The sequence below is a fragment of the Toxorhynchites rutilus genome, chromosome 2 (genome assembly GCF_029784135.1).
Source record: "Toxorhynchites rutilus septentrionalis strain SRP chromosome 2, ASM2978413v1, whole genome shotgun sequence".
NCBI lineage: Eukaryota > Metazoa > Arthropoda > Insecta > Diptera > Culicidae > Toxorhynchites > Toxorhynchites rutilus.
Genome location: NC_073745.1, coordinates 53,362,356 through 53,375,088, shown reverse-complemented (window position 1 = coordinate 53,375,088; position 12,733 = coordinate 53,362,356). Strand labels below are relative to the sequence as shown.

Genomic DNA, 12,733 nt, shown 5'->3' with positions numbered 1-12,733 from the left:
CCCCGTCCTTCCATTCCTCCTCTTGTGTCCTAGATCCTGACTATGAACCGATTATACTCTACAAGTTTTCACGGACCTCCATTGAAGAGCTCCGCTGCGAGGCCCTCCTTACCAGCTGCTTTGTGGTTCTTTAGCTGAATAATGACCCCCTCAACATGAAAATAATGAAAATAATGAAAAATTGTCCGAGAGCACCTCAACCAAAAACAAATAAGAATCCGTGTATTCACTCAAACCGTGCAGTCGTGTGTAGAAATATGGAAGCTAATTAACCAATTTTTCTCCTCCCCAAGAGCAACCCTTTCAAAATTCAACCTCTTGCATAGTTGAGTCCACATACAACGCCGGTTAGAAAAAAAAGAACGGACGCATCGCTCACCTGCGGACTATTTGCCGACCAAAGCTAATATTAAACAATGACAGCCACTGCTAATAGCGTGCAACCCAAAGGTTGAGTAATTAATAGAAAGGAATAAAAATCACAGGAGGGTTGTGTCCGAGACACGACCGCATAGTTGACGTAGGATTCCGTTAGATTATCTGTTACGTGCTGATTTTGGATATGTTTGAAGAATTACATTGTTAAACTCTTCGATAGTGGTTTGGTGGCCCTGAAACGGGCCGTTTTGTTTGGTTGTTAGATATTCTTGGTTCACTCCATCAATGTCCATAACCGAGTGATAATGATAGAAAGATGATTAGTCATTTTATGGTGCATATCACGATAGAAGATGCCTAAATGGAATGAGATATGATGAAAGCCGCCCTCTGTGGCCCTGGACGAGCTGGCTCCTGTGTTATGTATGGATGAAATAAAGGAAAAAAAACTCATCAATGTAATATAAGATAATTATCATTATCGAACAAAATTATCAAGTTTTCTCACCTGAAAAAAGTATTATTTTATTAGAGAGAAAATATATTTGAAATGGAAAAGGTAATTTGATTTATAATTTTTACTTTCTGAGTGTTTACTCAACCCATTTCCATTTTCGCTTTAAACTCTACGGAACACGATGCTACATGCCTCAATGCGAATTTCAATTGGACATTGATATCGGTCATTGATATGAAATTTGACGAAGCAACCAACATAAAAGTTTCAAATTTGAATTTGACTTATATTCTATCAAACATAAGTTCTATTCAGTTCATTGAAATAGCATTCTTCAATAAATCCACCGAAAGATTCTTATTGGAACGAAAATAAAACAAAAGCACTAATTCATCGCTCCCTACTAATTCGCCAGCACGTATGCAATCAGCAATTACCACGATAGTTACAATGAGCACTATTCATTTGTGCGCGCCGTTAGTTAAACTATCGATCACGAGGGTATTTATATGCTGATTTCCCCCAGACACCTTGGATTTGAAATCTCTGTTAGGGAATACATGTCAGTGGAAACAAAAGCTCCCCCCACTTTCATGTAATTGCAATGCCGATTTCCCCCAGGCAGCTTGGTTTTGATGTCTCTGTTAGGGAATACACTTCGGTGAGAACAAAAGTTCCCTCTACTTTGATGTGTCGATTTCTCCGTATCTTCAATTTCGACCAATCAAAAGTGGGTATTTCCGTTAGGATAGGGGTTGAGATTTTCCAATTATTCGATAGTTAGTTTCATGACATATATTATTTGATCCAATGTAAAAAATTGTTATGGAGTGCCGAAATAGATTGACGCAAAAATCTCATCAATCCATCATGAAATGACTGAGCAATAAGTGTTTGAAATTGGACAACTTTCACGATGTGCTCGATTTTCGATTTTCAATTTGTACCCCAATATGTTCCCGAAAGACGTAATCCTACGTCAAAACTTAATTACTCGAGAATTAATCAAGCAAACGAAACCAAATTTGGCATGTGGAGGTTTTTTTTAATATTTCTATGGTGGTTAGACAATCCTCCCACTCTCTGAGGGTGGGGTGTCATACAAATGAAAATTTCTGCATAACTCGAAAGCTAATCAAGCACAATTTGGGATGTGAGGGTTTTTGAGTATGAGAAATGTTTTTATTATGGTATGACACCCCTCTCTCCTCTGGAATGGAGAGGGGGTCCCATAAAAATATTACACATAGTTCAACCAAAAATATTTCAGCCAAACATGACAATTGAAAATTTTCGGAAAACTCTGAATGGATTTTAATGTGATGAAACGCACTCCTATATCTTCTTCTATCTATACCCAAAAAAAAAGGATCACCGAATGTGTTGATAAGAGCAGAACTCGAGGAAGGAATTGTCCGATTTAGGGCTGTCTTTATTCTATCATATTTTCTGTATAAAACATTTATTCCATGTAACGGAGAAACATGTTATTTACAAGTGGTTGAAAAATCTTGAACGAGAATTGTGTCTGAAAATAATCTAATATTATAATGATGAGTTTTGTTAGAAATATTAGGAATTTTATAGTAAAAAGTAAATTCAACGGAGACGAATAGAAGATCAAACAATGAACAGCTCTGCGATCGGACCCATGAACTTGCTAATAGTAAGAAAACGTGAATGTTTGAAGGTATTAATAACAAAAAACAAATTTTTGGCGGGATGAAGCTTGCCGGGTCAGCTAGTTTATGATAAAACAAATCACAATCACTGTTAAATTGTTTTTAGTATATACCGGCTCGAGCTTGTGTGTAGCGTGCAAGTAAAATATTGCATGCAACGCGTTAGTGTGTATACTTGCGGCCAGATTGAGCTGGTATGCACACTTTTATGCGTGAATGTGGATACTAGTGATTCTAGCACAATGGAACCACATAATGGGCCTGATTGCGAACGTCACTTCACGGTGAAAACGGAATAAAATGCATACGAATTGCATACAATTCATTTCGTTTTCACCGTGAAGTGACGTTCGTAATCAGGCCCAATATTTCACTTCACTTTGTTTGACTAATCTCGCACTGGTAAGAACAAAACTTCATCAGTGCCAGCACAATCACTTAGTTTAAAACGCTCACAGACAAGATACGAATCAGAATTACAACGTTTCACATAAAAACAATAGAAAACATAAACAACGAACATGAGCACGACTTGATACTCCGACCAGATCCGGCTTCCATTGTTGTGTTTATAAATAGCACCAATTACCGGTGCAGCAGATCGATCGTATGTGGAGTTAGAGGATGGGATCATCCTCTGCATGGACGTAGTAGCTAGAATAACACACAAAGATGGTCAGTTGAGGACCCTGAGTTATAAGCTAATTAGTGTCGCTTAGTAGCGGACACGCAACCAATTAAGCTACGAAGACCCCCTTGGACACAGTAGATGACATACATGAACTTGTTAGCTGGATAGCTTGAATGTTACTCTTATTGGAGTATAATCGTGCAGAAGAGAATAATGCTTCTCGTGACATTTGCGGCAGGTGCATTTTGAATTGCATTTATTGAATTGGTGTCCGAAGCAGAGACCCTTTTAACAGTGGTTCAATCCAGTTCTCAGCACTGACCGACGTTCCTTCTGAGGAATACCGGAAAGCTGTTTCTTTAAGAATCATGCGTTACTGTACCTCCTTGGGGAGGACAATCCATGTGACTGAGTAGTTGTTCGAAGTTCACCGTTTGAAATGGTTTTTTGGCATCGCCTTCGAGAGATTGGAGGAAATACTACAATTTCACAGCGGTAGAAAGGTCGGCATCTGTATGACCACAGAATGAAGTCTAATGCAATCAAACGAAAGCACTGTTGACTTTTTTGGACTAATCTATTGGATGTGCAACTTAATTCGTTTCGTTTTTCCATGGAAAACACATTTATTCGAATAATAAAATGAATTAATGCATTATTCAAAGTATTGACATCGCTAGCCATTACTTTCTCCCATTTTTTTTTGGCAATTTATGGATTCCGTCGCGAAAGAAGCGTTTATCTTTTGCAGCCAAGAATGAATCCAGCAAATTCTTGATAACCCATTCTGAAGTGAAGCGTATTCCCCTCAGTGTTCTGCATAGATCGAAACAAATGGCAGTCGGAAGGGGCAAGGTCTGGGCTATATGGCAGGCATTACTTTGTCACCGTGGACATTCAGCTCCGACGTTGATATTTCTGGTTGACCGGGCTTTCTTTTGTGTTTAGGATTGTCGTAGTGAATCCGTGTGTCGTCCCCGGTAACAATTCGATACCAATAAGACTTCCTGTTAAGCCGCTCAAGCAACATTTCGGACATGAATTCGCCGTTCGACATCTCTCGCCTCCAATTCGTATGGAACATAATTTCCTTACTTAGGATGTATCCTGGAGGTTTCAGTCGTTTAGAAACAGCTTGTCGAGTTACTTCTTCATTTTAAACACTATCTTGAGGTGCACTCTCCGTAGGAATTGCTTTGGATCCTGTACGATAGCCACCTCAACACACTCGGAAGACTTCTTGCTAGATTTTAATTCCAGTTTTCAAAGAGAATCCGTCCCTCATAGGTTTAGTTTCGTGAAGATTCTTGTACTTTTCGGCCATGAGCTGCAACATTGAGGATTGCCTCAGAATTCAATTTCAATGTTTTCAGCAACAGCAATTTGCTGTTTTCGGTTTCTAGTATATTCATATTAATACACATTTCCACAGATCGACGGACGAGGACCCATCATCCGGCGGGCGTTCGACAACGGAACCAACTCCAAGGTGTTCATCGATCCTGCCTCCTCTCCGTTCGATATGGTAATCGATCCGATAGGGAGGCTCCTGTTTTGGAGCTGCTCGCACACCAACACCATCAATATCACAACGTAAGTAACTGTAAACTAATGTAACTCCCCATCTCTCTCACTCCTTCGTCTTCCATATTCCAGCTTGGATGGCGAAGTGGAACGTATCGGCAACGTGGACATAGGCAACTCGGAGAAACCCCGCAGTCTGGTGCTGCATCCCACCAGGCGCTATCTCTACTGGACCGACGTCGGTACGGCACAGTCCATCACCCGGGCCAAGTTGGATGGCTCGCAGCGGAAGGAGCTGGTTTCGAAGCTGGAAGGCATCACGGCGCTTGCGCTGGATCCGCAGCTGAACCGGTTGTTTTATGCGCACGGCAAGCGGATCGATATGATGGATATCGAGGGGAAGGAAATGTAAGGATTCTATGAGGCTGAAGAATCAAGCGTATTTTTTATAATTCAACTATTTTATCCAACAGCAAAACCCTAGTAGCGGAACACATCAGCTTGGTATCGTCGATTGCTGCCTTGAACGGCTATGTCTACTGGTTGGATGAGCGCCCGGGAATGGAGCGGATATCGGTCCAGGGTGAGTACCGGCGAACGGAGATCCAGAAAATCCCCCACATCACCGATATCGTGGCCGTGTGGATGCCGGAACCAAGAACGCTCCGGAATCACACGTGTAACTCGGCCCGTGCCAAGTGTAGCCACATCTGCATCGGATCGCCAGATGACTCGAAGGGTGACGATGTTTGTGCCTGTCCGAAGGGGTTGATGTTGATGAAGGACCGGAGAAGCTGTGGAGCCCTACCGGTTTGTGGTCCGGATCATTTCACGTGTGCGGTGACATTCTCCAGCAACGGGATAGACGGTGACAACAATAAGGACTGTATTCCGGTTTCGTGGCGTTGCGACGGCCAGAAGGATTGTCCGGATCGATCGGATGAGCTGGATTGTCCTGCCTGTCGGGCGGATCAGTTTAAGTGCCAGTCGGGTGAGTGTATCGATAAGCATTTGGTCTGTGATGGGACGACCCAGTGTTTGGATGGTTACGATGAGGCGGTTTGCTGTAAGAATCCCGAAGACTTTCAGTGTCCCACGAGTAAAGTTTGTATATCGTACCACAATGTGTGCGATGGTGATGAGCACTGTGCCAACGGAGAAGACGAAGCACCCGATATCTGCGCAGAGTACAATAACAAACGGATGGCTCCAAGTGGCAGTAAAATTACGATGCTGATCGTGGTTGTTATTGCGGTTGCCGTCGTATTCATCGTTGTGTATCTGCTGCAGACCTGTCGGTCTAGGTTCGTTGCAGGGTCAACAGAACCAAAGGAGGATCAGGCGGCAGCACCGCTGTCTCCAGGCATCAACAAAAACATTCGCGTCTCCAAGTTAACCTCGGTAGCGGAGGCGGTTCGAATGTCCACACTGAACAGTCGCAACAGCACGAACAGTTACGACCGGAACCACATTACCGGAGCCTCAAGTTCCACCACCAATGGAAGTAGTCTCATCGACTACCCGTTGAATCCACCACCCTCCCCAGCCACGACTGCCGTTTCGGGAAGGTACTCCTCAAAGTCCCATCCCTATAGAAACTACAAGTTCATAAATCAACCCCCGCCTCCGACGCCCTGCTCGACTGACGTTTGTGACGACAGCGATTCCAACTACACCAGCAAAAGTGCCCGCAGCCGGGAGCGGGTCAATGGTCTTCCCGGCGGTGGCGGAAGCACTATGAGTGGCGGCCGGGGTGGTGCCAATGCCAAATACAAAAACAGTGACCGGTACGATTCCGAGCCGTATCCGCCGCCACCAACGCCTCGCTCCCACTATCACAGTGATGTGGGCGGTATGCTGCCCGAGAGCTGTCCACCTTCGCCGAGTTCGCGAAGTTCGACATACTTTTCGCCCCTTCCTCCACCGCCATCGCCTGTTCCATCGCCTTCGAGGGGATACTCATAGCGGTAGGCTCGGGTAGGCGCTCGGGGCGTCATTTGTAGCTCGCTAGGGTCGAACGGTGCGAAACGCTGTGTTCGTGTTGTTTAATTTCTGGCTATTTTTGTTATAGCGAATGGATGATTTAGATAGGATTAATGTAGTACCGAACGAATTAATGTGTAAATATTTATTTTCATCTGATCGCGCTTTAGAATTTTGCTAGCAATATTAGACCGTAAGGGAATCCAGAATTGAATGCAAGATGTTTTTGAGGGCAGCTCCCAACACATTGTGTGTGTGTGTGGTTACAAAGTCGTATCTCCCGTCTTCCAGGAACCAGAAAAATAAACAAAACAAAATATTAAGCAACAAAAATATAAATTTCAAGCAACCAAGTGCCTAATCGAAACGAAACGAAACAGAAAATAACGAGTTATGGAGTGAAAGAAGCGCGTATCACGCTTGCTGATAGCTTTAAAAAAGTTGACAGAGTTTATTATTGATAAATCTAACGCAGTGAGAGTGTGTATTGTAAATATCTTCCGAAAAGCATCATGATTTCAGAGAGTCCCTCACAGCCAAAATAAAACTTAAGATCATCGTTTGAGGTTAGAAGACACACAGAAGAAGAGAGCACATTTCCGATTTTTCCTAAGTTATCAATGAGATTATTCCTCGCAATAATAGTTTTTGTGTATTCGGTGGTGTCGTTGTGCGTAAAGATTTCTTCATCCCTATTATATTGGTGAAAAATTTGGGAACACGAAAATTGTGCCGCAGAAAATGCACTAGAAGGAAATGTGCTCAAAAGACTGACTTATGAATGTGTATAGTATGCATATGAACAAATTAAATATATTTAAAAACCATTTCATGCTGACCAGTGTATGCGATGGTAATCGGTAATCGGTAATGAATTAGAGAGACTTTACTGTTAGTGTGAAAACATATTGGCGATGAAATTATACACCGCCAAAATAAATTGCCTCTTGTCACGAGCTTAAAGATAGCTTTTAAGAATTCATATTTAAGGTGAGTTATAGAGACAGAAAAAGCTATAGTTTTTAAATTGTTGTACAAAATTATACAAAGCTATTTCCAAGACACGATTTATATCTTTGCATCCGAAAAAATCCTCTCTTCTGGGGTTCTTAAATGGTCTGTATCGAAATATCTGAAGTGGGTTTTCGTCAAGAAGGTAGGTTTAGAGTTCCCATGAACGTGAACGCGGACAAACACTTTTTTGTTCATAATTCATCAGTTCATATATAAAACGCGAGGAAAACATCTTGAAACGATAGGAAGAAACATTTTCTAGTTCGAAAACATGTTTAAACACAATTCATATTGATAAAAGTGGATTAATTCAATATTTCACAACGATTCTGTAATTCCACCGTGGAATCGAGATGTTGGTGAACTCACCATAGTTCACCGACTTCGGTGAACGTGAACGTGAAAACAGTGGTGAGTATAGACGTCAAAATATTTCCCCGTTCATGTTCACGTTTGAATGTCTCGAGGCATTCTGAAAATTATTTCACCGTGAACTGTAAAAGGATATGTTTAGCAATTCTCGAGTTTTCAATGAAAATTTCGATATGGATGCAGTTTCATTCAATCGGATCTCTGCACGGGTTGAAAAACTTCGTTGCTTCGGGTTGATCCGTAAACAACTGTATATTTTATACGAATTACTTTATTGAAACTCGATGTTTATTTACTTCACGTTTACTGGCGAACTTTTAATATGAAGGTGAACGTGAACAAAAACATTTTATACACCACGATTTTTTGAGTTGTTTTTTCGCATTGTAGTTCACCGTGAAATGATCATACTATTCCACCACCTATTCATGTTCACGTACACGGGGACTATAAACCAACCTAGAGATCGTAAGCTGATAGATGCGCCAAGACCAAAAAAAATCGACGAGTTCAATCGATCGTGATGGTTCGTCGATTGCAGTTGGTATTCTAAGAAGTTCTGCCAATAAAGAATATGATTCTTTCAAATACGGACCAGCAGCTTATGTCAATTACCAATGAGCAGTCAGCTCGCGCAGTCCGAAGCCGCCGGACGCAAAGTTGTTCGTGTTCGTTATTGTGTTGGAACAATACCGTTATCGGTTTCGCTGAAGTGATTGTTTCGCCCTAACGGGGTTTCCTTTATTGCGAGAGTGAAGTGATAAGTAATCACAACCAGCGGAAGGGAGAAGTCCTCCACTGCGGGCGCTGTGAGCGTGTGTCGTTCCATCGTCATCGTATTGTGGTGCGATACACCATTGCTGTTGTGCCAAGCGATCATCACGTGGTTCGATTGGAGCACCGTTACAAATCATCCGCACCGTGCGCTTCAAGTATTTAAGTATATATATATATATTAGGTTAAGGATTTAAAAAAAAAAATAAAAAGCATAATTGTATATCTGCCATAATGGCAGAGTGCGATCCTCTTGATATGGACATTGAGTCTGATGTTTCCTCCTCACTAACTACTGGGAAGGCGCTTAAACGCTTTTCAGAGGAAGAGTTAATCAACCTCAACAAGCCACCTTCAAGAAAATTGGCAAACTTTTCCACTTCGCCCCCTCAATCTCCCGCTCCCGCTTCCGATTATCTCCCGAACTTGCCTCCCAGCCCAACTGTTCCCGCTTCCGCTCAACAATCGACCTCGTCCTCCCCCTCAGTTGTCCCCTCTCCGCGTGTCAAGGTCTATCCAGAAGATGCATCTGGATCTGGCCCATGGGTTGTTTTCTTCCGGCCAAAACCCAACGGGAAATCGCTCAACGTCATTCAGATCATGAAAGATCTGACAAAAAATTATTCCTCCGTGGTCGAAATTAGAAAGGTTCGACCGAACAAACTGCGTGTTGTCGTGGCTGACCGGAAGCAAGCTAACGAGATTGTTGTCGACAATAGGTTCGTACTAGAATATCGCGTCCATGTGCCCTGCCATAACGTAGAAATTTCGGGGGTGATTACAGAAACGGGTCTGACGAGCGCATTAATAAAAGAGGGAGATGGCAGATTTAAAAAGCTCCCTTTGACGAAAGTTAAAATTTTGGACTGCCATCAATTAGGAAAAGTGTCCCAGGAAGAGGGAAAAACAAAATTCACGCCGTCCGACTCGTTTCGAGTAACTTTTGCTGGTTCCGCCCTCCCTGACTACGTTATGGTGGACAAATTGAGACTTCCGCTGCGTCTCTTAGTCTAATTTAAATAGAGAGGTCGGAGATATCACTGTTTTATAGTGGAATTGTCGTAGTCTTATCCCTAAATTGTATACATTCAAATTTTTAATTCATAAGTTCAATTGTGATGTTTTTCCTCTGTCCGAAACTTGGCTTTCTTCGCGAGATGATCTCTCTTTCCATGATTTCAATATTATACGCTTGGACCGTGATGACAGATACGGAGGGGTGCTATTGGGGATCAATAAGTGCCACTCATTTTTTCGAATTGACCTTCCACCTATTGGAGGGATTGAAGCTGTTGCTTGTCATGCAAACATCAGAGGCAAAGACCTCTGTATTGTCAGCTTGTATTGGCCTCCGAGAGCTGCGGTTAGCCGCAAGCAACTTGTTGACATGTGCTCACTCCTTCCTGAGCCACGATTGATCTTGGGAGACTTTAACTCTCACGGAACTGCCTGGGGGGAACAGTACGACGACAATCGTTCATCGATGATATATGACCTTTGTAACAGCTTCAATATGACCGTTTTGAACACTGGGGAAACAACACGTGTACCAAAACCTCCTGCTAACCCAAGTGCTCTTGACCTCTCGCTTTGCTCGAATTCATTATCGTTAGATTGCGAGTGGAATGTAATCCAGGACCCCAACGGTAGTGATCACTTGCCAATCAAAATTTCCATCACCATTGGGTCGAATTCTTCTGAATCTATAAACATGGCATATGACCTCACAAGACACATTGACTGGAAAAAGTATGCGGACGCGATTGCTCTAGCCATCAATTCCAGAGATGGTTTACATCCATTGGAGGAGTATAACTTCCTTTCTCGTTCGATCTATGACAGCGCAGTTCGCGTTCCAGGTTCCACCATTTCCCGAAGGCCTCCCAATCTATGGTGGGATAGCCAATGTTCCAAGCTTTATATAGAAAAATCGAATGCATTTAAAGCTTTTCGGAAACATGGAACTCTTGAAAATTTTCAAACGTATTTAGCCCTTGAGAATCTGTTCAAAAATTTGATCAAAGGGAAAAAACGTGCATATTGGCGAAATTTCGTGGGAGGTTTGTCACGAGAAACGTCAATGAAAAAATTATGGAAAGTGGCTCGAAACATGAGAAATCGCTCTTCAACGAATGAAAGCGAAGAATATTCACATCGATGGATTTTTAATTTTGCACGAAAGGTTTGTCCCGATTTCGCTCCCGTGCAAAGAATTGTTCGAGATATACCACAAGATAGGTGCGATCTTGATTCCGAGTTTTCGATGGTAGAATTCTCTCTTGCTCTCCTTCCAAGTAACATCTCGGCTCCAGGATCGGATAAAATTAAGTTCAACTTGTTGAAAAACCTCCCCGATGTGGCCAAACATCGCTTGTTGAATTTATTCAATAAGTTTCTGGAGCATAATGTTGTTCCAGATGATTGGAGACAAGTACGAGTTATAGCTATTCAAAAACCCGGAAAACCCGCGTCCGACTTCAATTCGTACCGCCCAATAGCAATGCTGTCTTGTATACGGAAATTGTTGGAGAAAATGATCTTGTTTCGCCTTGATCATTGGGTTGAAACGAATGGCTTACTCTCAGATACACAATATGGGTTCCGCAAGGGCAAGGGGACGAATGATTGTCTTGCGTTGCTTTCTTCAGAAATTCAAATGGCTTACGCCGAAAAAAAAACAAATGGCTTCAGTATTCTTGGACATAAAGGGGGCATTTGATTCTGTTTCAATAGAGGTTTTGTCAGACAAATTACACTCTCGGGGGCTGCCGCCTCTACTGAATAATATGTTATATAACATGCTTTGTGAGAAACATTTGAACTTTTCTCACGGAGATTCGACAGTAAGTCGGTTCTCTTACATGGGCCTCCCCCAGGGCAACATGGGCCTCCCCCAGGGCAACTGATCGAGCTAAATTTTCACTCTGGATTCATGAGTTCATATCATGAATTCGTCTCCATGCAGGTTAATCCTTCTTCGTATATTCCAAACCGTGTTTGTTTTCCTGACTACATCAATTCCTCTGTACATTTTGATCTGTCCATGAAGCAGGATATCCATGGAATTCCAGATTATCATCGATCGGGGATCGTTCCTACGATCTTCAATGCAAAGTATGGGCGTATCAATTGTGATAATATGTACTATACTGATGGGTCCTCTATGAATGAGTCCACAGGATTTGGAGTGTTCAACGAATTTTCTAGTACCTCCCACAGTCTTCAGAATCCTTGCTCAGTGTATATTGCTGAATTGGCAGCAATACATTGGGCGCTGGACAGCGTCGCCTCACGACCTGTTGAACACTATTACATTGTAACGGATAGTCTTAGCTCTGTCGAAGCTATCCGTTCAGTGAGGCCGGAAAAGCACTCGCCGTACTTCCTTGAGAGAATACGAGAAATTTTGAGTGCTTTATCCAGACGCTGTTATGTCATTACCTTTATCTGGGTCCCTTCACATTGCTCCATTCCGGGTAATGAGAGGGCTGACTCATTAGCAAAGGTAGGTGCGATTGAGGGCGACATTTATCAGCGTCAAATCGCCTTCAATGAATTTTATTCTTTAGTTCGTAAAAATACCATCGTTAACTGGCAACGCAAATGGAACGAAGATGAATTGGGCCGGTGGCTCCACTCAATTATCCCTAAGGTTAGCCTCAATCCGTGGTTCAAAAGTCTGGACTTGAGTCGGGACTTTATTCGCACCTTCTCCCGACTCATGTCCAATCACTGTTCGTTAGACGCGCTGCTTTTTCGTTTTAATCTTGCCGACAGCAATCTCTGCGGTTGTGGCCATGGTTACCACGACATCGAACACGTTGTTTGGTCGTGCGAGTTGTATCTTGTCGCCAGATCGAATTTAGAAAACTCCCTTCGGGCTGGAGGAAAGCAGTCCAATGTGCCAGTGAGAGATG

General features: G+C 42.6%; 1 protein-coding gene across 1 annotated transcript in view; it reads left to right on the top strand.

Annotated features, from left to right (window-relative positions):
- Positions 1–7,715, top strand: part of LOC129767683 (low-density lipoprotein receptor-related protein 6) — a 111,857-nt gene extending 104,142 nt beyond the window's left edge. Inside the window, exons 4-6 of the mRNA XM_055768814.1 lie at positions 4,581–4,741; positions 4,805–5,080; positions 5,146–7,715. Of these exons, the coding sequence (XP_055624789.1) occupies positions 4,581–4,741; positions 4,805–5,080; positions 5,146–6,637 (1,929 nt within the window). The 3' untranslated portion in view covers positions 6,638–7,715. The remainder of the gene's footprint in view (positions 1–4,580; positions 4,742–4,804; positions 5,081–5,145) is intronic.
- The last annotated feature ends 5,018 nt before the right edge of the window (positions 7,716–12,733 follow it).